A 24726-nucleotide genomic window follows, 5' to 3' on the forward strand; every position below is an offset into this window, starting at 1 on the left:
AGAAGAAGGGAAAATCCATGGAGTGCGGCCAAAGATACTTCGTGAGCGAAGTCTTGTCACCTTCAAAACAAAGGTACCCTCAGTACCAAAAGCTAGCATATGGAGTGTTCACGACAAAGACGAAAATTGCGCCACTATTTTTCGGCACACCCGATCATAGTGGTCAATGAAGCTCCCTTGTCAAATATACTGAATAACCTGTGAAGCTTATGGTCGTGTCTCCCTTTGGGGAATAGAACTTTCCCTCGGGACATCACGTATGAAAAAGGAAAGCAATAAAGTCGCAAATACTGCCAGACTTCATCGCAGAATGGATGGAGTTGCAAAATACAGGACCTCCAGATTTATCGAGAACTTGGACCATGAACTTTGATGGGTCCAAGAGACTAGAAGGAGCTGGCGCAGGAGTAGTACTCATATCACCTGAAGGCGACAAATTGAAGTACATCCTCCGGATGACGTTCCTTAACGCATCTAACAATGAAGCAGAATATGAGGCTCTCATACACGGGATGAAGATGGCGAAAGCTGCGGAGCAACTCGATTAAAAATCTTTGGCGACTCACGAGCTGGTGGCTCAGCAAGTTATGAACCAATGTGATGCAGTCAATGATAGCATGATGGCATACAAGGAGGTGTACAACGAGCTTGAGAAGTTATTCGATGGATGCGAAGTAAATCATATTAGCAGGTTGAGCAACGATGAAGCCGACGTTCTTGCAAACATTGGGTCACAGTGCCTTCCAGTCCCGCCAGGTGTATTCTGGGAAGAGATAACAGAGAGATCCACTAAGCCAACAAAGTCAAAAAGAAGGAGAAGAAACCCTCGGGGCTGCCAAGGAAAAGCAAGAGGACGAAGAAGATCAGGACTTGGTCATGATGATACAGATACCGTGGATGCAGCCGTACATATCATATATTCTTAGGAAAGAAATACCTGACGATCCAGTTGAAGCAAGGCGAGTAATTCGACGCTCCAAAGCTTTCACGGTGGTCAAGGGAGAATTGTATAAGCGAAGTATTTCGGGCGTCTTGCAAAGGTGCGTCACACCCGAAGAAGGAAGAATAATTCTGAAGGATGTACACGAAGGAATATGTGGCCACCACGCAAGTAGTCGAGCTATTGCAGCCAAGGTTTTTCGGGCAGGATTCTACTGGTTGACAGCAATCGAGGACGCCAAGGACATAGTAAGAACTTGCGACGCGTGTCAAAGGTTTGCCGCAAAACCCCACTCTCCAGCAGCAGAGCTAGCACCAATACCATTGTCATGGCCCTTTGCTCAATGGGGACTTGTTATGGTGTGTAAGTTTCAAAAATCCTGGCGAGGAGGAAAGTAGTACATGCTAGTATCTGTCGACAAGTTTACAAAGTGGATAGAAGCGAAGCCGATAAATTCACCAGATGGAGCATCCGCAGTAAAATTCGTAAAAGGCCTCGTCTTCAGATTTGGAGTGCCCCACAAAGATCGTCACGCATAACGGCAAGAACTTTACATCCCATGAATTCAAAGATTATTGCGAAGAGGTGGGTATTAAGCTGAACTTTGCGTCGCTTGCACATCCTCAAACCAATGGGCAAGTCGAGAAAGCCAATGGCATCATCTCGCAATGGTATCAAGAAGCGCTTGTTAGGACCACTTGAAAAAGCTCGACATACCTGGCCGTAAGAACTACCAAGTGTGTTGTGGAGCATCCGAACAACACCAAACACAAAGAACGCAGGAAACTCCGTTTTTCCTGGTTCATGGAGCAGAGGCAGTACTACCAATCGAGATAGAGCACAACTCTCCACGTGTCGCTGAATATGATGAAAAAACGTCGAGAAGAGTGCTAGAAGACGACGTCGACGCACTTGATGAAGCTCGAGATGAAGTATTATCTCGGGTAACCAAATATCAACAGGATTTGAAGAATTACCACAGTCGACGTTTGCGGCCAAGATCTTTTCAGGTGGGAGACCTAGTTCTTCGGCTCACGCAAAAAAGTCATGAAAAACTCGAGTCACCATGGCTTGGCCCTTACATTGTCACGGAAGTAATTGGAGGAGGAGCATACAGAATAAAGGACAAGAAGACAGGGGTGGAGGAGCCAAACCCCGGAACGTGGCGCAACTTAGGCGTTTTACGCCTAGAGTCAAAATATAGTCTTTGTAAAGCTTCAATGTACTGAAACGCCCGCGAGTTTTCAGACGCACTCTTTTCCTTTTTCGGGGCACCGAGTGGGGCCGGAGAAGGTTTTTAATGAGGCGGGCTCGCGGTGCTGCAATATAATAAAGATAGTGACAATATAACTTTTCTTCTTTATCGACAAGACCAAAGTCTTCGCTCCGACGAATTTCAATATAGTTCATCGACAAAAGGAAAAACTTGCCTTGGTATTCAAATACCTCGTGAGTCAACAAAAATACAAAATAGTACTCAATAAAAAGCTCGGGGGCTCATATTCGCCTTAAATATATAAATGCCTTGGTTCAAAACCTCGCAAGTATACAAATATAGTAAAGAGTCACCGAAACACTCGGGGGCTAAACAAACAGAGAAATATAATGATTGCTTTACAATATAGTCATGGATTACAAAGAAAAAATATCTACAAGAAGAAAATAACTAGTCTTGATTCAATATGTCATCAAGAGTAACCCTGTTTTCCTCAGGAGCAGCACCAAGAAAATCGGCATAATGGCCATCGGCAAAAAAGTCGGCATCCATCCGAAGTAGGTCCTCAATCATTTCTTCGGCTATAGGCGTAACCTTCGTGTTAATCCTGTCAACACCAACTCTCCGACGTTTTACCTTTTGGTGAACCTTCTCGACAACCTGGGTAAGGTCAAGCTTCGAGTGGCAGATTTGGAGCATGATAAGAGCAAATCTGGCGCCAGCTACTAGTTGAGCTTTGACAAAATCATGGATACTGCGAGCATCCTTGAACCTTTCCATCAATTCAGGAAGAGTTTTTGGTTGGACGTTCCGAGGAAACATGGAGTTGTAAACCATGGACAGGGTCTTGGTACAGAAGTCGAGGAAATCGCGAGTTTGAGAGGCGCGATCTTGAAATCTGACAATTTGGCGGGTCCTTTCCGGGGTAGCCCAAAACAAAGAACCATGGTCCAAGGAGAGATTAACAAGGAGGGTTGTCCTAGCATTCACCCTCTCTTCCTCGGCAGCAGCATCAGTAAAGGCACCTATCAAAACAAAGAAGTGGAAACCTCTAAGAAACAATAGCATGAAGATAAAAAATATCAGCGGATGAAACAGGCATACCCGACATATCTGCACTGGCTTCATTCATTAATTCGAGCATGAAATTTTCTCGAGTAGTTGCCTTTTCAGCCTCGGAAGCGGCAATTTCCTTAGCAGCCACGGCTTCGTGAGATTGTTGAAGAGCAATTTTTTCGGCTTCAGATGACTTACGAGATTGCTCCATCATCACAAGTGTTTGCTTCTTCGCATACTGAAGTTGCTGCCGAAGTTCATCCAGTTCTTGCGACAAGGTATCGTCGACAGTGCAAAGATCAAGAAAAGCTCTCCTCGCACGAGAAGAAGGCGATACATTGGAAGGAGCGGAAGTTGGAGTATAGTTATCAAATATCAACTGAAATTTAGACAAGACAACATCAAATGACAGATAGAGTTTTTCATTAATTTCTTGGAATAATTACAAGGGCACTATAGTGGAGCTAAGGAAATGAATGTCGCCAAAACAACTACTTTGGCAACAAAAGCAAAAGAAACAGAAAAAGAAACAAGGAGGCATGCAACTAGACCTCCGGCCTCGAGGAGCTAGGAGTCGAAGCTGGCTTGATCCCCAGATACGCCAAGATCTTCTTCGTGTTGGGCTTGGCTGCCTTGATCAGCGACCTCCATCTCGAATGCTCTACCTGGCTGGTGTCGCCAACCTTCATCCAATCAAGCGTCTGTTGGCTGTCAGCAACCAGGGCAACAAAGATTTCGACAAAGAACCTTCATATTCTCCGACGCATCTTCAATCCCGTGTCTTCCGACGAATTGAAAAGCTTGGCAAGGGCAAGGAAAGTCGAAGGTTCCTCTTTCTTCGGGAAGAAGTAGGGGAACAACGCCGACAAACTCGCACTGGCATTGGCCACGCCTTCACGAATTTCGCGCCCATGGAACTCCAGAAGAGAAAGTGCATCAAGGAGAGGGTCATTGACGGGATTCTCCAGATCAAAATCTTGGTTGGTTTGGGCTGCCACACAAAACAAAGAACCATTAGTCAAAAACCAAGAAACAGGAAGTACAATAGAAGGGGTTGATGATATTACTCAGCGTACGTCGACTTTGCGACTTCAGACGCTTGATGATCTCTTGTTCACGCACAGTTTGTGCAGTTTTCTGCTCATCTAAGGCAGATTCGGCATCTTTGAGCCTTCTTTGCAGTTCCTCGACACTAGCAGCTTTCACCTTGGCTTCATCAACCTCGGCCTTGGCTTTGCTAGCAGCAAGTTCAGCTTTCTTGCGAGCCGCCTCACTTTGCTCGAGTTTTTGAGCAAGTGCGTCGACACGTTCGTTGGCCTCTGAAAGTTTTTCTGTCGAGATATGAAAAAGAAAGAAAAGAAAGATCAAAAAATAGCGACAAGCAACAGGAATAGAAAGTCAAAGAAAAATAGCAAGTATAAAAGTCGTTACCTTCGGCTCTGGCGGCATATTCACGGTACCCAACAAATTGGGACCCGATCCGAAGAAGCTCTTTGATCATTGGCTGTTCAAAGGTAAGTACATCAAAAAAAAAAAAACATCGGCATGAAAAAGAGAAAAGGTGTGAAAAAACAAAATAAGGAAAATATAGATGTCGACAAACTTACATCATCTAAGAGCAGAGTCGACGAACTGCCCAACTGAGGGGTAGGATTAACAATCTTTTCAACCCGTGCCCTTTTTGGTGAAGGGGCACGGGGGCTCGAAGGAGGAGTAGATGTATCAACATTTTGTTGAGGAGGCGACGATTCCTCCACTTCAACTGGTTTTTCTGAAATAACTAAAGTATGTGACGTGCTCGTTCGAGCAGCCACATCTAAAGTTGGTGTTTCTTCATCATCACTGTGACAAAATAGTGGCAGCATAAAAAGCAAGGCAAAATAAAATTCTTCAAATAGAAAAGGAAAAGAGCAAGGAACCTACGAGCTGATGATACTCTCAAGGTATGGATCATAAGCTGCTTTTTGAGGTGCAGGAGCAGTTTCTTCGGGTTTCGAGGTCCCGGAATCTTCGGCATTGCTCCTTTTCCTTTTGCTCTTCGGAGAAACAGCAGGAGGAGGAGATTGTGCTGATGTTGTATCTTCAGAGGCAGCATCCTTCTCAGTAGATCCCGCAGATTTTCGAGAATCTGCGGGTTCATTCACAAAAGAGGGGGTCTCCGGGTTGACATCATCGACAACGGCTCTTTCTTCGACCTCTCCATCCTCAGGAAGAGGAGGAAGGGAAGCCATAGTAGGATGATTCTACAAGAAAATAGTGACAAAAGAGAATAAGTGAGATACCACTGCAATAAGATACAAGGAACAGTTCAGAACAAGATAGAACTTCGAGAAGACAAAATACCTCGGGAAGAGGATTGGAAGCACTGTATGGTTCCACTCGACAGGAGGAGGGAATAGGATCCTTCTTGCCTAATCGAGAAATTCTTCGAACCAATTTTTCCAGATCCTTTACAGAAAGATCACTGGAGATTCTGTTGGCGTCATTTTCACCAGAATACGTCCAAAGGGGATTTTTGCGAGCCTGAAGAGGCTGCACTCTAATCCTAAGGAAGTAGGCAGTAATTTGAACACCAGATAGCTCTTTGCCTCGAGTGTTTTGAAGATGACGGATACGAGCCATGAGCGCCTCTGTCGCTTTTTTCTCTTCTTCAGAAGCTTCGGCATCCCAGGAACGGCGACGCTGAATCCTGGCACTTCCATCGAAAGGAACTATGTTGTGCTCCACAGAATTGGCGCTTTCTTCGTGGATGTAGAGCCACTTTTTGCGCCATCCTTGGACAGAATCAGGAAACTTGACGTCGAAATAATCGACATCAGTCCGAACACAGATAACAACGCCACCTATGTTATAAGTGACGTTGTGGGAGCCATTACGGCGGAGGCAGAAAATGCGCTTCCACAGAGCCCAATTGGGAGTGATTCCGAGGAAGCATTCGCAAAGTGTGATAAAAATAGAAATGTGAAGGATGGAATTGGGAGTCAACTGGTGCAGTTGAATCCCGTAAACAAAAAGAAGGCCGCGGAGGAAATCGTGGATTGGGGTTGAAAGGCCGCGGATCAGGTGATCAACAAAACTAACCCGATACTCCATTGGAGGCTTGGGGTAGCTTTCTTCGCTAGGAAAGCGGATGGCGTCCTCCTTCGTCATGAGGCCGAGCCTCTTCAGCGTGTTGATGTCTTGATTGGAGATTTTGGATCTCTCCCACTCAAGATCCTCGGCGGCCATCTTGGATTCCGGCGTGCTGTGGCGAGTCAGACGCGTGCGCGGTGGCATCAACGGCAGTGGGCAGAGCAATGTATGTACGTACGGAAGATTGGAGAGAGTTGGGCGCAGGGGAAGTTTTGCAAAGAGGAACAGGTGAGCGGCGCAAGCGAGGGGATGAACGAAGGTTGAAGAAGGGTTTATATAAGATTCGGGTGAAGCAGTCTGCCGTTGGATGAAGAAATCGTGTGGTGAGGATGGATCTTCTAGACACAAGGGCAAAAGAGTATTTTTATTGAAATAGGCGTTACCGTACGTGCGCCAGGAAAAGCGGAGGACGTGTGTCCACTACTTGCACGACGTGTCAACGTAGTCGAAGCAATGGACCCACAGGGCAGAAAAATCACGACTATTCGAGGAGGATGAAGTAAATTTGATTAAGGGAAGTATGTCGACAAGAAAAACGGCGACAGAAAGAATTATTCAATACCTCGGGAACCTTTGGTCAAATACAAGTTTTTGCCCAAATGCTCGGGGGCTACTTCAGAAAAAAGTAAATTTTCGAGTATGATAAATATAGAAATTGCGGGAGCCTACAACCAAGCACAAGTCCTTGGCTGTAGCCTCGGGGGCTACTCCCATCGGGAGCGCTGTTCGCGCACCCGAGAGATAAAAAAAAGAGAGAAGAAGAAAGAGATCATATTGGGAAGTAATGAAAATATAGCGACAAGGTGGACTAAAATGTTGAGCCTACAACCAAGCACAAGTTCTTGGTTGTAGCCTCGGGGGCTACTCCCATCGGGAACGCTGTTCGCGTGCCCGATGAAATTAACAAAAATAGAAAAACAAGAGAGTATATTTCGAGTTATAATTAACTCTACATATACTCCCATCGGGAGAACAATATAAGTCATATGTGACTCGATAAAATGTGCCATTCCAACAGCCGGAAAAGCACTCGACAATATATTCTCAGAACGCCGAAGTTGCGATCAATTTCTGAATGCCGCAAATTTGCGAAGGTAAGACCCCAGTATCCGTTCTGCTGGGCGTGGCATCGCCAAAGATCTGCGTCACATTTTTATCCGTATCAACAGATACGAAGAAAAATCCTAACGGACGCGTTAGGTACCCGATAAATTTGACTGGGACTCGACAGAATGGTAAGACCTTAAGCGGCACCTGTCGACGTTTACACCAGTATCCCGAGATCATGTCCGGGGACGTGATTTTGAAGTAGGTTTTTGAGGATTGCCACTAGAGCAGTTAACTAGTACCTGATCCGTCAGATGAACTAGCCCCAATTACCAGTATCCCTGTACAATATAGAGTTTTATGTGAAGAAATATAAAAGGTTAAAGCTTTCGAGTAAAAATAAACAATGGAGATTTTCCCTGACTCTACAATTCAAGCAAAATCTCGGGGGCTACTGACATAGGCATCCCAAATGGGCCTGCCGAAGATGGTACCCGGGGTTTACTGGAGGCCCAATACCCGAAGAATAAGAAGATTCGGGAGCCCAAGATTTACTAAGGAAAGATAGAGTTGTAATAGGAAGTGTTGTTTGTAATCTGGCGGGACGAGTTAGAAACCGTCCCGGACTCTGTAAACTTGTATAGCACGAATCCCTCGGCTCCACCTCATATATAAGGGGGAGTCAAGGGACAAAGGATCAATCGAATCATTGTCTGCAAACCCTAGTTTTCATAGTCGTCGAGTACTTTTCGGCTGAAACCTTCGAGATCTACTTGCCCTCTACTTCTAACTAAACCCTAGCCTACAATCCATAGGCATTGACAAGTCAATACCTTGTCAAGGAGTCCCAAGTGGACTCCCCCAAGGGGGCCCGGCCACCCCCTCCATGGAAGGTGGAACTCCCACCTCTAGTGGGAGTCCTAGCTTGGGTATGTTTCCCTATCTTATGGAAGGTTTTGGGTTCGGGTCTTATTCGGAGACTTGTAGTCCAACCCTTGGGGCTTCCACCTATATAATGAGGGACAAGGGGAGGGGGCCGGCCACCTCAAGACCACCACCTGGCCGCACCCCCCAAGTGGCCGGCCACCCCCTCCCAAACCCTAGCCGCCCCCCTCTCCTCCATAGCTCCCGCGTGCTTTAGCGAAGCTCCGCCGGAGTTCTCCACCACCACCGACACCACACCGTCGTGCTGTCGGATTCAAGAGGAGCTACTACTTCCGCTGCCCGCTGGAACGGGAGGTGGACGTCGTCTTCATCAACAACCGAACGTGTGACCGAGTACGGAGGTGCTGCCCGTTCGTGGCGCCGGTGATCAAGATCTTCTACGCGCTTTTGCAAGCGGCAAGTGAACATCTACCGCAGCAACAAGAGCCTCATCTTGTAGGCTTTGGAATCTCTTCAAGGGTGAGACTCGATAATCCCCTCGTTGCTACCGTCTTCTAGATTGCATCTTGGCTTGGATTGCGTGTTCGCGGTAGGAAATTTTTTGTTTTCTATGCAACGTTATCCTACACTATCATCCTGCAATAAGGTCTTAGATATCACATATATCTCATACCTTGATTATTTCTGAAAACTAAATTTTCAGCTCCTTACTTTTCAAACAGATTTGAACTTCAAGTTTCACGGAGACAAGATAACTTTAGGTACTAACTGAAACCATAGCTTTTTGAATCAACAATGTGAGGTTTACTAAAAGTTTGCAATAGGACTTAATCATTTCTTGATTCTTTAATAATACGGTACCAGTCCGTAAAGTTTCTTATCAGATATTAACAGTATTTCTATCTCAATTATAAGACTAGCGCATGGTAGAAAACGGATGCCAATACTACAAAATTAATTCAAAATACTACTCAGACTATGTTCATGATAATTAGTTCATGTTTTAATCTAATTACTAATGAACTCCCACTTAATACAACATCCCTCATAGTTGTTAAGTGGTACACGATCCAAATCCACTACACCAAAACCGATCATCACGTGAGATGATGTAGCTTCAATGGTGAACATCAACATGTTGATCATATCATCCATATGACTCGTGTTCAACCTTTCGGTTTCTGTTGTCCCGAGGCCATGTCTGTACATGCTAGGCTCGTCAAGCAAACCCAAGTATTCCGCGTGTGCAACATGGCTTACGCCCGTTGTATGTGAACGTTGAGTCTATCACATCCGATCATCACGAGATGCTTCGAAACGATGAACTGTGCAACGGTGCATACGAGGGAAGAACACTTTATTATCTTAATATTAATGTGAGGGATCATCTTATAATGCTACCGTCGCGATCTAAGCAAAATAAGATGCATAAAGGATTAACATCACATGCAATTCATATGTGATATGATATGGCCCTTTAGTCTTTGCGCCTTCGATCTTCATCTCCAAAGCACGGACATGATCTCCATCATCAACGGGCATCATCTCCATCATCGTCGGTGTAGCGTCAAGGTCCATGGCACTGTCTTCATGGTTGTTCACCTCATGTAGCAACTATTACAACTACTTTGAAATACTACTCAACATGAAATTTTAAAGACAACCATAAGGCTCCTGCCGGTTGCCACAATACAATAATGATCATCTCATACATATTCATGATCACATCATGGCCATATCACATCACCAAACCCTGCAAAAACAAGTTAGACGTCTCTAATTTGGTTTGCATATTTTACGTGGTTTAGGGTTTTCGAGTAAGATCTAATCTACCTACGAACATGAACCACAACGGTGATACTAGTGTTGTCAATAGAAAGAGTAAATTGAATCTTCACTATGGTGGGAGAGACAGACACCCGTAAAGCCACTTATGCAATACAAGTTGCATGTCGAACGTGGAGCAAGTCTCATGAACGCGGTCATGTAAAGTTAGCCCGAGCCGCTTCATCCCACCATGCCACAAAGATGAAAAGTACTCGAACTAAAGACAACATAAGCATCAACGCCCAGAAAACAATTGTGTTCTACTCGTGCAACCATCTATGCATAAACCTGGCTCTGATACCACTGTAGGGATTCGTAGCATAGAAAACAAAAAATTTCCTACCGCGAGAACGCAATCCAAGCCAAGATGCAATCTAGAAGATGGGAACAACGAGGGGATGAACGAGACTAACCCTTGAAGATTTCCAAAGCCTACAAGATGAGGCTCTTGTTGCTGCGGTAGACGATCACTTGCCGCTTGCAAAAGCGCGTAGAAGATCTTGACGGTGCCACAATCGGGCAGCACCTCCGTACTCGGTCACACGTTCGGTGTTGATGAAGACGACGTCCTTCTCCCCGTTCCAGCGGGCATCGGAAGTAGTAGCTCCTCCTTGAATTAGGCAGCACGACGGCGTGGTGGCGGTGGAGATGGAGAACTCCGGCAGAGCTTCGCTATGCGTTGCGGGAGAGGTGGAGGAGAGGGCGGCGGCTAGGGTTTGGGAGAGAGGGAGGTGGCCGGCCACTATGAGGGGTGCGGCCACAATGGCTTTGGTGTGGCCGGCCCCCTCCCCTTGCTCCTCATTATATAGGTGGAACCCCCAAGTGTTGGATTACAAGTCTTCGAATAAGACCCCAACCCAAAACCTTCCATGTGTAGGGAAACCTACCCAAGGTGGGACTCCCACCTCAAGTGGGATTCCCACCCTTCCATGAGGGGGGGTGGCCGGGCCCCTTGGTGGAGTACACCTTGGACTCCCCCCTCTAGGGTTGGCCGGCCATGGGTGGTCGAGTCCCACCGGGACTCCGCCTTCCAAAGTGAATTCTTCCGGACTTTTCTAGAACCTTCTAGAACCTTCCATAAATTCACCGGATCATTTTAAAAACTTATAAAATGACTTCCTATATATGAATCTTATTCTCCGGACCATTTTGGAACTCCTCGTGATGTCCGGGATCCTCATCCGAGACTTCGAAAAATACTTCGAACTCCATTCCATATTCAAGTTCTACAATTACAACATCAAACCTTAAGTGTGTCACCCTACGGTTCGTGAACTATGCGGACATGGGTGAGAACTCTCTCCGACCAATAACCAATAGCGGGATCTGGAGATCCATAATGGCTCCCACATATTCAACGATGACTTAGTGATCGAATGAGCCATTCACATACGATACCAATTCCCTTTGTCACTCGATATTTTACTTGTCCGAGGTTTGATCATCGGTATCACTCTATACCTTGTTCAACCTCGTCTCCTGAAAAGTACTCTTTACTCGTACCGTGGTATGTGGTCTCTTATGAACTTATTCATATGCTTGCAAGACATTAGACGACATTCCACCGAGAGGGCCCAGAGTATATCTATCCGTCATCGGGATGGACAAATCCCACTGTTGATCCATATGCCTCAACTCATACTTTCCGGATACTTAATCCCACCTTTATAACCACCCATTTACGCAGTGGCGTTTGATGTAATCAAAGTACCCTTCCGGTATAAGTGATTTACATGATCTCATGGTCGAAAGGACTAGGTAACTATGTATCAAAAGCTTATAGCAAATAACTTAATGACGTGATCTTATGCTACGCTTAATTGGGTGTGTCCATTACATCATTCAACAATGACATAAACTTGTTATTAATAACATCCAATGTTCATGATCACGAAACGATGATCATCTATTAATCAACAAGCTAGTTATACAAGAGGCTTACTAGGGACTCCTTGTTGTTCACATAACACACATGTATCAATGTTTCGGTTAATATAATTATAACATGGTATGTAAACATTATCATAAACTCAAAGATATTATAATAAACATTTTATTATTGCCTCTTGCGCATATCTCCAACAGTCTCCCACTTGCACTAGAGTCAATAATCTAGTTTACATTTGTAAAGATATAACACCTTGGCCTTCCGGTGCTTTATCATGTTTTGCTCACGGGAAAAGTTTTAGTCAACGATTCTGACATGCTCAGAAAAGTATGTATTTTGCAATTCATTTGCGTCTCAACGCATCACTCATTTTCCAAATGAGTCGGCAATAAATATGTTTGGTCTTCTGGTGGAACCTTAATTCCGCGGTCTGAAATATGTCACTAATATTGTCATACAAAATATAGCTTCAAAGTTCTGACACTATCGGAACTACACCAAGTTCTCAAAGAACCTCTTGACTTAACATCCTAAGTCATTGTCAAAATAATGGCATACTCTGCCTTTGTTTGTAGAATCCGTCACAATATTTAGAACTCTTCTAAATCCAGCATAGACAACTTCCAGCTCATTGTGCTACCTTTTAAACAACACTTAGTCTAATTTGAGATTGAAATTTTATTTTTATATGTGACAAAACAAATATCGGTGCAACACCTTACAGCGATTTGTTTGTCATTTCTCCATACAAAACTATATATATATATCCTTGGTTCTTCTTAAGTACTCAAGAATATTCTTACTGTTTTTCAATGATCATCGCATGAATCATTCTGGTACATGCTCATAACACTTTTAAGAGCACAGGACATCTGATTGTGTACATATTATTCGTTATCTATAATCGCTCATGTGTTTTTAGACAATCTTTCTAGCATTTGATCAATAAAAGGTAAAGGGTAATAATCTTTCTTAGTAACTTTATTAACTTTTCGAAAATCAATGCACATTCTATACCCTACAACTACTCTTTGAGGGATGAGCTTATCATTATCATTAGGTACAACACTTATTCCTCCTTTCTTAGGAACACAATGCACAAGACTAACCCATCTACTATCAGCAATAGGATATATAATACCAGCTTCAAGAAGTTTTAATACCTCATTCCTTACCACATCCTTCATCTTAGGAATTAGACGACGCTGATGTTCAACAACAGGCTTTGCATCATCTTCCATGTTGATGGCATGTTGGCAAATAGAGGGAGAAATCCCCTTCAAGTCATCAAGAGTGTAGCCAATAGCTCCTCGGTGTTTCTTTAATATTTCCAATAATCTTTCTTCCTCAAAATCTGAAAGCTTAGCACTAATAATAACAGGGTATGTTTTCTTATCATCAATATAAGCATACTTAAGATTATCAGGCAACGGTTTCAAATCAAAAACAGGATCTTCCTTTGGCGGTGGTGTTGTTCCTAGATCTTCAACTGGTAAGTCATGTTTAAGAATAGGTTGACGAAGGAAAATTTCATCAAGCTCATTACTTTCTTCCCTAAAGACTTCACGCTCATGATCCTCCAAATGTTGATGCAAAGGGTTATTAGGAGCAAGAGCAATAGATGCAAGTTGTTCAACTCTGAAATCATTATTAGGCAATTCAGCTTCATGAGGAACTTTGGCAAATATAGAGAAATTAAACTCATAAGATTCACCAGCAAATTTAGTCACAATTTTCTCTTTCTTGCAATCTATAATAGCTCCACAAGTATTTAGAAAAGGTCTACCAAAAATGATAGGACACGTCTTACTAGCAGCAGAACCAAGTACCAAAATGTCAGCAGGATATTTAATCTTACCACATAGAACTTCCATATCTCGAACAATACCAATAGGAGAGATAGTTTCTCTATTAGCTAGCCGAATAACCACATCAATGTCTTCAAGTTCACAAGAACCAATTTCATGCATGATTTCCTTGAAAAGATCATAAGGAATGGCACTAATACTTGCACCAATATCGCATAAACCATAATAACAGAGAGCATAGGAACACTGGCTTTCCTAGATTTACTAGGATGTGAAACAATATTAGAAGCATCTTCACAGAAAATGATGTGACCATCTTCTACATTTTCAGTCACAAGGTCTTTAACTATTGCAACAGCAGGTTCAACATTTATTTGTTCCTCAGGTTCTATAGGTTTCTTTGCACTTTTGTTAACCACACTAGTTATAACAGAATACTCCCTCATTCTAGCAGGAAAAGGGGTTTTCTCAATATAAGCTTCAGGAAGAATGTGATCAACAGTTTTAACTTCTATACATTTACCTATAGGTGAATGAGTTTTATCTTTGTAGGGGTTCATGATACTTATTAAAATTCTTCCTAGGCAATTCAAAATGAGAGGCAAAAGCTTTATAAAAATTTGCAGCAACTTGGGAGTCAAGACCATAAGTAGCACTCATATTACGAAATTTATCAGTATCCATAAAAGTTTCAATGCATTCATAATCATAATTTATACCTGACTCTCTATCTTTGTCGTTCTCCCATCCTTCAGTATTCTCCTTAATGCGATTAAGAAGGTCCCATTTAAACTCTTCTTTGTTGCGTGTGAATGATCCAGAACAAGTAGTATCCAGCAAGGTTTTATCTTGAAAAGAAAGTCTTGCATAGAAATTATCAATGATGATATTACCAGGAAGCTCATGAATGGGGCATTTGAGCATTAAAAACTTCAATCTCCCCCATGCTTGGGCAATACTCTCAACATCATGAGGCCAGAAATTATATATGCGGTTTCGGTCTTTATGAATTTCACTTGGAGGAATGAATTTAGAATAAAATAGAGGCACAATATCCTTCCAATCAAGAGAATTCCCATTCTTCAGCAATTTATACCAATGCGCCGCTTTACCAGACAGCGATATAGAGAATAGTTTCTTCCTAACTTCATCCATAGAAATACCTGCACACTTGAATAACCCGCATAATTCATGTAAAAACAGTAAATGATCTCCAAGGTGGACAGTTCCATCCCCTTCATAGCGGTTATCCACAACACGTTCAATAATTTTCATAGGTATTTTATATGGAACCTCTTTCTCACCTGGCGCCTCATCCACTACCTTTGCAGTAGTAGTAGATTTTGCAAATAGGAATTCAAGAGAAGATCTCTCCATGAATTATAGCAGCAGGCAGAAGTAAAAACAGCACGTACAGTAAAAGTTTTCCTTACCAATTCCACTTACCAATAGCACTCACTCCCCGGCAACGGCGCCAGAAAATAGTCTTGATGACCCACAAGTATAGGGGGTGTATCGTAGTACTTTCGATAAATAAGAGTGTCGAACCCAACGAGGAGCAGAAGGTGTTGACAAGCAGTTTCGATGAAGGATTCACTGTAAATGCTCACAGACAAGTTTTCAGGGAGTTTTGATATAGCAGATAAATAAAATACAAGTAAGTAAAATGCGAGAATAATAATTGAAGCAAGTGGCCCAATCCTTTTCAGCACAAAGGACAAGCCGGTTTGTTTACTTATGATGACCAAACGTTCTTGAGGACACACGGGAATTTAGTCTAATGCTTTCGCTTCATATAGTTTATTAATCTTCATTGTTTTGGTAAGTGTTGTGTGGGTGAACCTATGCTAATGCACCACCCTTCCTGGGACTAATACATACTTGTGATTAAACCCCTTGCAAGCATCCGCAAATACAAGAAAGTAATTAAGATAAATCTAACCACAGCCTTAAACTCTGAGATCCTGCTATCCCTCATGCATCGATATACCAACGGGGGTTCAGGTTGTTGTCACTCCGGCAACCCCACAATTAGCAAACGAATACAAGATGCATTCCCCTAGGCCCATAAAGGTGAAGTATCATGTAGTCGACGTTCACATGACACCACTAGAAGAATAACACCACAACTTAAATATCAAACCATTAAATACTACTCAACATAGTTCACTACTAACATTGAGACTTCACCCATGTCCTCAAGAACTAAACGAACTACTCACAAGACATCATATGGAACATGATCAGAGGTGATATGATGATGAATAACAATCTGAACATAAACGTTGGTTCAATGGTTTCACTCAATAGCATCAATAACAAGGAGTAATCAACACCGGGAGAGTTTCCCCTATGAAATAATCAAGATTCAACCCTAGATGTTACAGCGGAGACGAGGTGCAGCGGTGGAGATGACGGTGTCGGTGGTGGAGATGATGATGATGATCCCAATGAAGTCTAGCTCGATGACGGTGACGATGGCGACGATTTCCCCCTCCGGGAGGGAATTTCCCCGGCGGATTTTAGCCTGTCGGAGAGCTCTTTTCTCTCTGGTGTTTTCCGCCCCGCAGAGGCGGTTGTGTCTATTCTCGATGGTCCTCTGCACCTTAGGGTTTCGGGTAGATGAAGTACGCGAAAGGGAGATGGCCGAGGGGGGCCGTGGGCCCCCTCCCCACGTGGCGGCGCGCCTGGCCTGGTGGCCGCGCCGGCCTATGGGGAGGGCCCTCCGTCTTCTGGAAAAATAAGAGCTTCGGTATATTTTCCGTCAATTGTTGATCTTCAGAAATATTGTATCCTGACGGTGCTTTTCCAGCAGAATCCTGACTTCGGTGAGTAATTCTCCAATAATTATGAAACATGCAAAACAGGTGAAATAACATAAGTATCATCTCTAAATATGAAATATATCAATGAATAACAGTAAATTATGGTATAAAATAGTGATGCAAAATGGACGTATCAATCATACAAGTCACCAATGGACTATACACAACAACAATAGAACATAGAACATGACATCAATTTTTCTAGGGTTACCAAGATTTACCAAAATAGAACAAAAAACATGACATCAATTAGACAAAATGAAGTGGATGGTGGAGAACACCTCTTTGCATCAAGGGGGGGGGGGACTAAAATCCACCAAAGAAATCTTCAGATATAGGGGGATTTTGGGGAAGGATTTGAGAGGGGAGAGAGAGAGGGGGACGTGCCCTGGTTTCTTCCTGGTCGGGGTGTGAGGGGTAAGTGGTAGGTGAAGGGGATGGGGGCGGTGCACGCGACTTAGCATATTCCAAAAGGTAGCACCCCTACGAGGCGAGTTGAACTTTAAAATGGTAGCGCCCTTGCGAGGGGAGTTAAACTTTAAAAGGGTAGCGCCCTTATCAACGGAGTTGACCTCGCGAATTTTGGGCCCAGCCTCGCCACGTTGGCACACGTTCAGCGCCGGTGAGAGAAGAGGGTAGCGCCCCAGGAAAATGCGCTACTAAAAAGGGTTAGCTTTTGAATATATTTCAAAAAGAAATCAAATCCTGCTAAACTTAAAAAAAAAGGTTAAATTTGTCGAAATCCACGCGAGTGGCGAAGCTGGCCATGTATGACCAGAGATCGAAAATACCGATCATCGATCAGCCATTGGCTCTCTTGCTCCGACGTCACGAAATGGCCGTACGCTGACGTACGTAAACGCGTCAGGATCCCTGCACGTGGTCTGATCAGCTTCCGCGTTGCTTCCGCGAACGCGAAGCTCTGACTGATTTTTGATGCGGGCGCTGCTTTTCGGCCGCCACGCAAGACGACGACACCCTTTTCCAATTTCCACCAGCACAAAGCGCGCGTGCGGGTGCCCAGTTAACAAAAGCCCTCCTCCCATGACACGACGTGTTAAGATTACAAAACTTAACTTTCAGCTACCCAGTGGAAGTTGATTGGGGAAATTGTGAACCGAATGAGACACACGCGCCTCCAAGATTTGGGATAGTATACTGTACCTTTTACTTGTTGTACTCCGAGGACGCTCCCTATAACCCTATCGGCATAGTACTCCTCTAGCTCATCATACTGTGGAGTAATTTAGATTAGTACTTTCTTCCGTTCTTTTTAATTGACTCAAATTTAATATAAAATTATACTAAATCTGAGTCAATTAAAAGAGATCGGAGGGAGTAACATCTACATATAAGTATTTAGAGTAACTTAGACTAATAACTTAGATCGGCATTTCCTCATGGGAGGCATTCGTTGACGAGCCTTCTTTTCACCTCATATGTAAGTGTTTTTCGTATGTTCTTCTGGTTGGCGTTGACCACGTCATCAGGTAGGCGGTGTGTGGCTTTGGGGCCAGCGTGGTGCGATTCTGTTGTACTACCTCCATCCCAAGGCTTAATGCCTATATTTTTTTTAGAAAGTTAAACTATGTTAAGTTTGACTAAGTTTTTATCAAAAATTATTAATATGAAAAATAAAAAATTAATATCATTAGATAGATAATGAAATATGTTTTCATATGATATCTACAAAATATTATATTTGTTCATAAATTCTTCTAAAAGTTTGATCAAACTTTAATTCATTTGACTTTCTGAAAAAAAATACGCCTTAAGCCTTGGGATGGAGGTAGTATGATTTTCGGGCAATTTTACTTATAAATACCAACTCTTATTCGAAATATCAACCAAAGACATTGCCTAAGTTTGGAAAGTATGAAGCAAGTTTAATAAGACACTCTTGATCTCCTCTTGATACTCCTTTTAAAAAGGTAGAAGGATTTGTTTGCCGATTGTTGGGGGTAAACGCTGAACATCTCAACATACCATTACTGAGAGAAAACTGTAGGTGTGAAAGAGACAACATGATGCAGGGGAAACATGAATCCAGTTTCGTACCAGCTGCCATTACTTTCGGTGTGGAAAAGAGTGTGCAGCGAATACCGTCCAAAATGCATCACTAATCACAACAAGAAAACGATGTTTCCAACCATCTTCAAGCATTTGCATGTCCTAAGAGGTGTATGACAGCGTGGTCTTCACTTGTGCAGATACCTGAGGGAGTTTGGAACACAAAGATTCCAATAATGTAAAAATTGTTACTCACTTCTTCTGATCCATAAAAGATGTTATGGTTTTAGTTTAAATTTGAGCGAGAACCACGAGGATTATTATGGATTGTAGGGAGTAGGATAAATGGAAGCTCAAAATGTCATGAGTTTGGGCTCTTCTGGATACAAACATAATTATAATTGAAACTTTTTTTCTTGCATTCAACCTTTTTGCTCATCAATAGTGGCCACATAATAAAGACTGTCATGGATAAAAATTCTACGAAAATGAGTAGCTGTACTAAGGAAAAACGAAAATCTCTTGCATTTTTTAACGTTTTAGCTGTTGAATGTAGATGGGCTGCAGCCCAATAAGGCAGCCCATGTGGTCTACAATTCCTGAAATCTCAAGGCCCATCACGTTGGCAGCTTGGGACAGCCTTGAGGGACAAAGTTTAGTCTCACATTGCTAGTTGGGAGAGAGTTGGAGTGGTATATAAGGGCTGTTGTTCTAGTCATTCCAAGTGAGTGAGAATAGAAGGAGCCCTCGCGCACTCCTCCTCCTCCGCCCGCCCGTCTCGGCTCGGCACGTCACGACACGACACGTCACGTCACGCACGTCGCGTTTCGTGACTCGAGTTCGAGTTCGAGACACACTCAAGGAAGCCTAAATTTTTGCTTGGTGCACCAACTGTGTTGGGTACGTGTCGACCTGTCGCGAAGTTCCTTTTGCTGTGCTACTCTCTAGTCTTCCCCATCCCGGCGACTGCGTGCACAGCCGTCTGGGAGAGCAGGCCTCCGAAACTCCGTCCGTTGAGATCCTGCACCGGGAGACGGGCGATAAGGTTTTTGGGGAGCGTCTCGGCGCGACTGCTCGCTGCTGTTCGTGTTCATCTTCGCCGGTTCGGCTGCTTCATCGACGACTTCGACTACACCATGGGCGACATCAACAACTCCCATGGTGGTGCTGCTGCTGGTGCGACCTTCCCGGTCGCGATGTACGTGCTTTTCCTCTCTTACCTTGCACGGCTACTTGTTCCATGTTCAGATCTGATGCATGTGCTTAGTCTGATGTGTGTGGTTAAGTATGCTTGTGCATCTGTAATGTTGCTTTCGGTAATTAAACTCACACGGAAATTGCCTAATAATCCAACAATCCAAAAACCTTATGTGCTTAGGCAATTTTCACCGTCTGGTTTTGCTGCTGCGCTCAAACCGAGCCCGTTTACGGGTTCTCATTTCAAGAGATGGCAGAATAAGACCCTCGTGTGGCTCACTTCTATGGGCGTGCACCGAGTTGCGGAAGGTACTCCCAGAGGTCCGCTTACTCCTGCCGAGGATAAAGCGTTCGGGGATGCCACTGTAATCTTTGTGGGTGCCGTCCTAAGTGTGCTTGGAGACAAGTTGGTTGATGCTTATCTACACATACGAAATGGGAAGGAACTGTGGGATGCACTGGACGCTAAGTTTGGTGCTGCCGATGCCGGAGGTGAACTATATGCTATGGAGCAGTTCAATGACTACAGAATGATTGAGAACCGATCTGTAGTAGAACAGGCTCATGAGATACAGATCATGGCAAAGGAACTCGAGCTCCTCATGTGTGTGCTACCGGACAAGTTTGTCGCGGGATGCATTGTCGCTAAGCTCCCCCCTTTATGGAGGAACTTTGCCACTTCCCTGAAACATCAGAGGCATGAGTTTTCTGTTGAGAATATCATGGACTCTCTGGATGTTGAGGAGAAGGCGAGGGCAAAAGACAAACACACTGGAGGAACCGATAGACGTTCTGCTGCCAATATGGTGCAGAAAAATGCCCACAAGTCCAAGGGAAAGAACAAGGGAGTCTCCCAGACTACCAACTTCAAGAAGAAGGGGAAAACAGAGAAGAAAGATCCTTGTTGGGTGTGTGGCGAGACAGGCCATTGGGCTAATCGTTGTCCACAACGCAAAGGAAAGAAATGTCAGGCTGGACAGAACTCAAATTCTGTCAGCATGGTCATTGGCAACATAGAGGAAGGAACTGCAGGGTATGGTAATATGTTACCTACCGTTCTTTCGGTGTTTCAGCCCACGGAATGGTGGGTTGATACAGGTGCTAATATTTATGGGTGTGCTGACATCTCCATGTTTACCTCTTATCAGGCCCGAGGTTCCTCAGTAATGATGGGGAATGGGTTACATGCTACTGTTCGTGGTGTTGGCACGGTAGATCTGAAGTTTACTTCGGGAAAGATCGTGCAACTGAGGAACGTGCTGCATGTCTCTTCTATCAAGAAGAACCTCGTTAGTGGCTCCCGTCTTATGAAAGATGGGTTTAAGTTGGTGTTTGAGTCCAATAAAGTTGTACTGTCCAAGTATGGAACTTTTGTTGGAAAGGGATATGAATGTGAGGGAATGTTTCACTTCTCTCTAGAAGACTTCTGTGATAACATTGTGAACCATGTAAGCACTAGTGTTAATGAAACTAATGTTTGGCATTCACGATTTTGTCATGTTAATTTCGGTTGTATGACGCGGCTTGCTGATATGAGTTTAATTCCGAAATTCACCTTTGTCAAAGGCTCTAAGTGCCATGCTTGTGTGCAAGCAAAGCAGCCTCGCAAGCCTCACAAGCCTGCGAAGGAAAGAAACTTGGCACCACTAGAGCTCATACGTTCAGATCTATGTGAGATGAATGGTGAGTTGACAAGAGGCGGAAAGAAATATTTCATGACTTTGATTGATGATTCCACTAGGTACTGTTATGTGTACCTACTTAAAACTAAAGATGAGGCTCTAGATTTCTTTAAAATCTATAAGGCTGAAGTTGAGAATTAACTTGAAAGAAAGATAAAAAGGGTTCGGTCCGATCGTGGTGGAGAGTACTTTTCTAATGAGTTCAATTTATTCTGTGCGGAACATGGTATAATCCATGAGAGGACGCCTCCCAATTCCCCACAATCCAATGGGATTGCGGAAAGGAAAAAACCGTACTCTAACAGATTTGGTTAACGCCATGTTAGATGTTTCGGGTTTATCCAAGGAATGGTGGGGCGAGGCTATATATTGACTTCGTGTCATGTCCTAAACCGTGTTCCAACCAAGAATAAAGAGATTACCCCTTATGAGGAGTGGGAAAAGAAAAGACCAACGCTCTCCTACCTACGAACTTGGGGTTGTTTGGCTAAAGTGAATTTGCCAATCACCAAAAAGCGAAAGCTTGGACCAAAAACCGTGGACTGTGTCTTTCTTGGCTATGTTGCCCATAGCATTGCTTATAGATTTCTTGTGGTGAAATCTGGAGTGGACGACATGAATGTTGGCACCATCTTTGAATCAAGAGATGCTACATTATTTGAGGATATATTCCCTATGAGAGATATGCATGGCATGTCTAGTTGGGAATCTGATCCAATACATGAAACTCCTATGGAGTCTGATGAGGAATCTGATGATGAGAGTTCATATTCTGATGAAGATGAAAATGAAGCTCCCACAAGGAGTAAGAGACAAAGGACTGCAAAGTCTTTTGGTAATGATTTCATTGTGTATCTTGTGGATGATACTCCCACTACCATTTCAGAAGCTCTCGCATCTCCTGATGCAGACTACTGGAAGGAAGCGGTTCAATGCGAGATGGATTCCATCTTGGCTAATGGAACGTGGGAGTTAACTGAGCGTCCTTATGGGTGCAAACCTGTAGGATGTAAATGGGTATTTAAGAAGAAGCTTCAAGCTGATGGTACTATTGAGAAGTACAAAGCTCGGTGATGTCTACGGGTGCTTCTACGGGTGCTTCTATTCTTGTAGACAGTGTTGGGCCTCCAAGAGCAGAGGTTTGTACAACAGCAGCAAGTTTCCCTTAAGTGGATCACCCAAGGTTTATCGAACTCAGAGAGGAAGAGGTCAAAGTTATCCCTCTCAAGCAACCCTGCAACCACAAAGCAAGAAGTCTCTTGTGTCCCCAACACACCTAATAGGTGCACTAGTTCGGCGAAGAGATAGTGAAATACAGGTGGTATGAATATATATATAAGCAGTAGCAACGGCACCAGAAAAGTGCTTTGCCCAGGACAAGAACAAGCGGTAGTAACGCAGCAGTAGTAACGCAGTAAAACAGTAAACAAGCAGCGATAGCAGTATTTAGGAACAAGGCCTAGGGATTACACTTTCACTAGTGGACACTCTCAACTTTGATCACATAACAGAATAGATAAATGCATACTCTACACCCTCTTGTTGGATGATGAACACCACTAACTGTGTAGGATTACACGAACCCTCAATGCCGGAGTTAACAAGCTCCACAATATTCAATGCTCATATTTAAATAACCTTAGAGTGCATGACAGATCAACACAACTAAACCAAGTACTAACGTAGCATGCACACTGTCACCTTCACGCTACGAAAGGAGGCATAGATCACATCAATACCATCATAGCAATAGTTAACTTCATAATCTACAAGAGATCATAATCATAGCCTACGCCAAGTACTAACACGGATGCACACACTGTCACCATTACACCGTGCAGGAGGAATAAACTACTTTAATAACATCACTAGAGTAGCACATAGATAAATTGTGATACAAAACACATTGCAATCATAAAGAGATATAAATAAGCACTTCACTATGCCATTCATAACAGTGAATAAGTATTCTGTGAAATATAGCCTAAGAGACCCACACGGTGCACACACTGTCACCTTTACACACGTGGGACAAGGAGTCTCCGGAGATCACATAAGTAAAATTCACTTGACTAGCATAACGACATCTAGATTACAAGCATCATCATATGAATCTCAATCATGTAAGGCAGCTCATGAGATTATTGTATTGAAGTACATAGGAGAGAGATTAACCACATAGCTACCGGTACAGCCCCGAGCCTCGATGGAGAACTACTCCCTCCTCATGGGAGACAGCAGCGTTGATGAAGATAGCGGTGGTGATGATGGAGAAGCCTTCCGGGGGCACTTCCCCGTCCCGGCGGCGTGCCGGAACAGAGACTCTTGTCCCCCAGATCTTGGCTTCGCGATGGCGGCGGCTCTGGAAGGTTTCTCATACCGTGGCTTTTTCGTATCGAGGTTTTAGGTCGAGGGGGCTTAAATAGGCGAAGAGGCGGCGTCAGAAGGTCAACGAGGCGACGACACAATAAGGCGGCGCGGCCAGGGCCTGGGCCGCGCCGGCCTATCATCTGGGGCCCCTGTGGCCCCCCTCTGGCGACTCTCGGGTGTTCTGGATGCTTCCGGGGATTCTAAGATGATGGGCGTTGATTTCGTCCGATTCCGAGAATATTTCCTTACTAGGATTTCTGAAACCAAAAACAAGCGAAAACAAAGAACTGCCCTTCGGCATCTCGTCAATAGGTTAGTTCCGGAAAATGCATAATAATGACATAAAGTATGCATAAAACATGTAGATATCATCAATAATGTGGCATGGAACATAAGAAATTATCGATACATCGGAGACGTATCACTCGGCTTGTAGCTAAAGGCTATACCCAAAAGGAAGGCGAAGATTTCTTCGATACCTACTCACCTGTGGCGAGATTGACCACCATTCGAGTACTACTGTCATTGGCTGCCTCACACGGTCTTCTCGTTCATCAAATGGACGTTAAGACGGCTTTCCTAAATGGAGAGTTGGACGAGGAAATTTACATGGAACAGCCTGATGGTTTCGTACTACCAGGTCAAGAAAGAAAGGTGTGTAAGTTAAAGAAATCTTTGTATGGTCTCAAACAAGCACCCAAACAATGGCATGAGAAGTTTGAAAGAACTTTGACATCTGTGGGCTTGGTTGTTAATGAAGCTGACAAATGTGTGTACTACCGCCATGGTGGGGGTGAGGGAGTTATCCTATGCTTGTATGTGGATGACATACTAATTTTTGGG

At 43.8% G+C, this 24726-nt stretch overlaps 1 protein-coding gene across 1 annotated transcript; it reads right to left on the reverse strand.

The window, feature by feature from the left end:
* Positions 1 to 3961: 3961 nt before the first annotated feature.
* LOC139831663 (uncharacterized) lies at positions 3962 to 5358 on the reverse strand. Its single transcript, XM_071820977.1, has 5 exons — positions 5136 to 5358; positions 4820 to 5054; positions 4644 to 4716; positions 4280 to 4543; positions 3962 to 4203 (listed from the first exon to the last, which is right to left on the reverse strand). The coding sequence occupies exons 3-5, from the start codon at positions 4711 to 4713 to the stop codon at positions 3962 to 3964; spliced, it is 576 nt and encodes a 191-aa protein (XP_071677078.1). The 5' UTR covers positions 4714 to 4716; positions 4820 to 5054; positions 5136 to 5358.
* Positions 5359 to 24726: the final 19368 nt, after the last annotated feature.

Source organism: Lolium perenne, chromosome 5, assembly GCF_019359855.2.
Source record: "Lolium perenne isolate Kyuss_39 chromosome 5, Kyuss_2.0, whole genome shotgun sequence".
Taxonomy (NCBI): Eukaryota; Viridiplantae; Streptophyta; class Magnoliopsida; order Poales; family Poaceae; genus Lolium; species Lolium perenne.

What these genes read in the sequence shown, in the direction of transcription:
- LOC139831663 (XM_071820977.1), bottom strand. Translation starts at nt 4,713, where the DNA reads ATGATCAAAGAGCTTCTTCGGATCGGGTCCCAATTTGTTGGGTACCGT. An exon ending in ATATGCCGCCAGAGCCGAAG is followed by an intron (nt 4,544 to 4,643) that starts GTAACGACTTTT and finishes ATATCTCGACAG; the next exon opens with AAAAACTTTCAGAGGCCAAC. An exon ending in GCAAAGTCGACGTACGCTGA is followed by an intron (nt 4,204 to 4,279) that starts GTAATATCATCA and finishes TTTGTGTGGCAG; the next exon opens with CCCAAACCAACCAAGATTTT.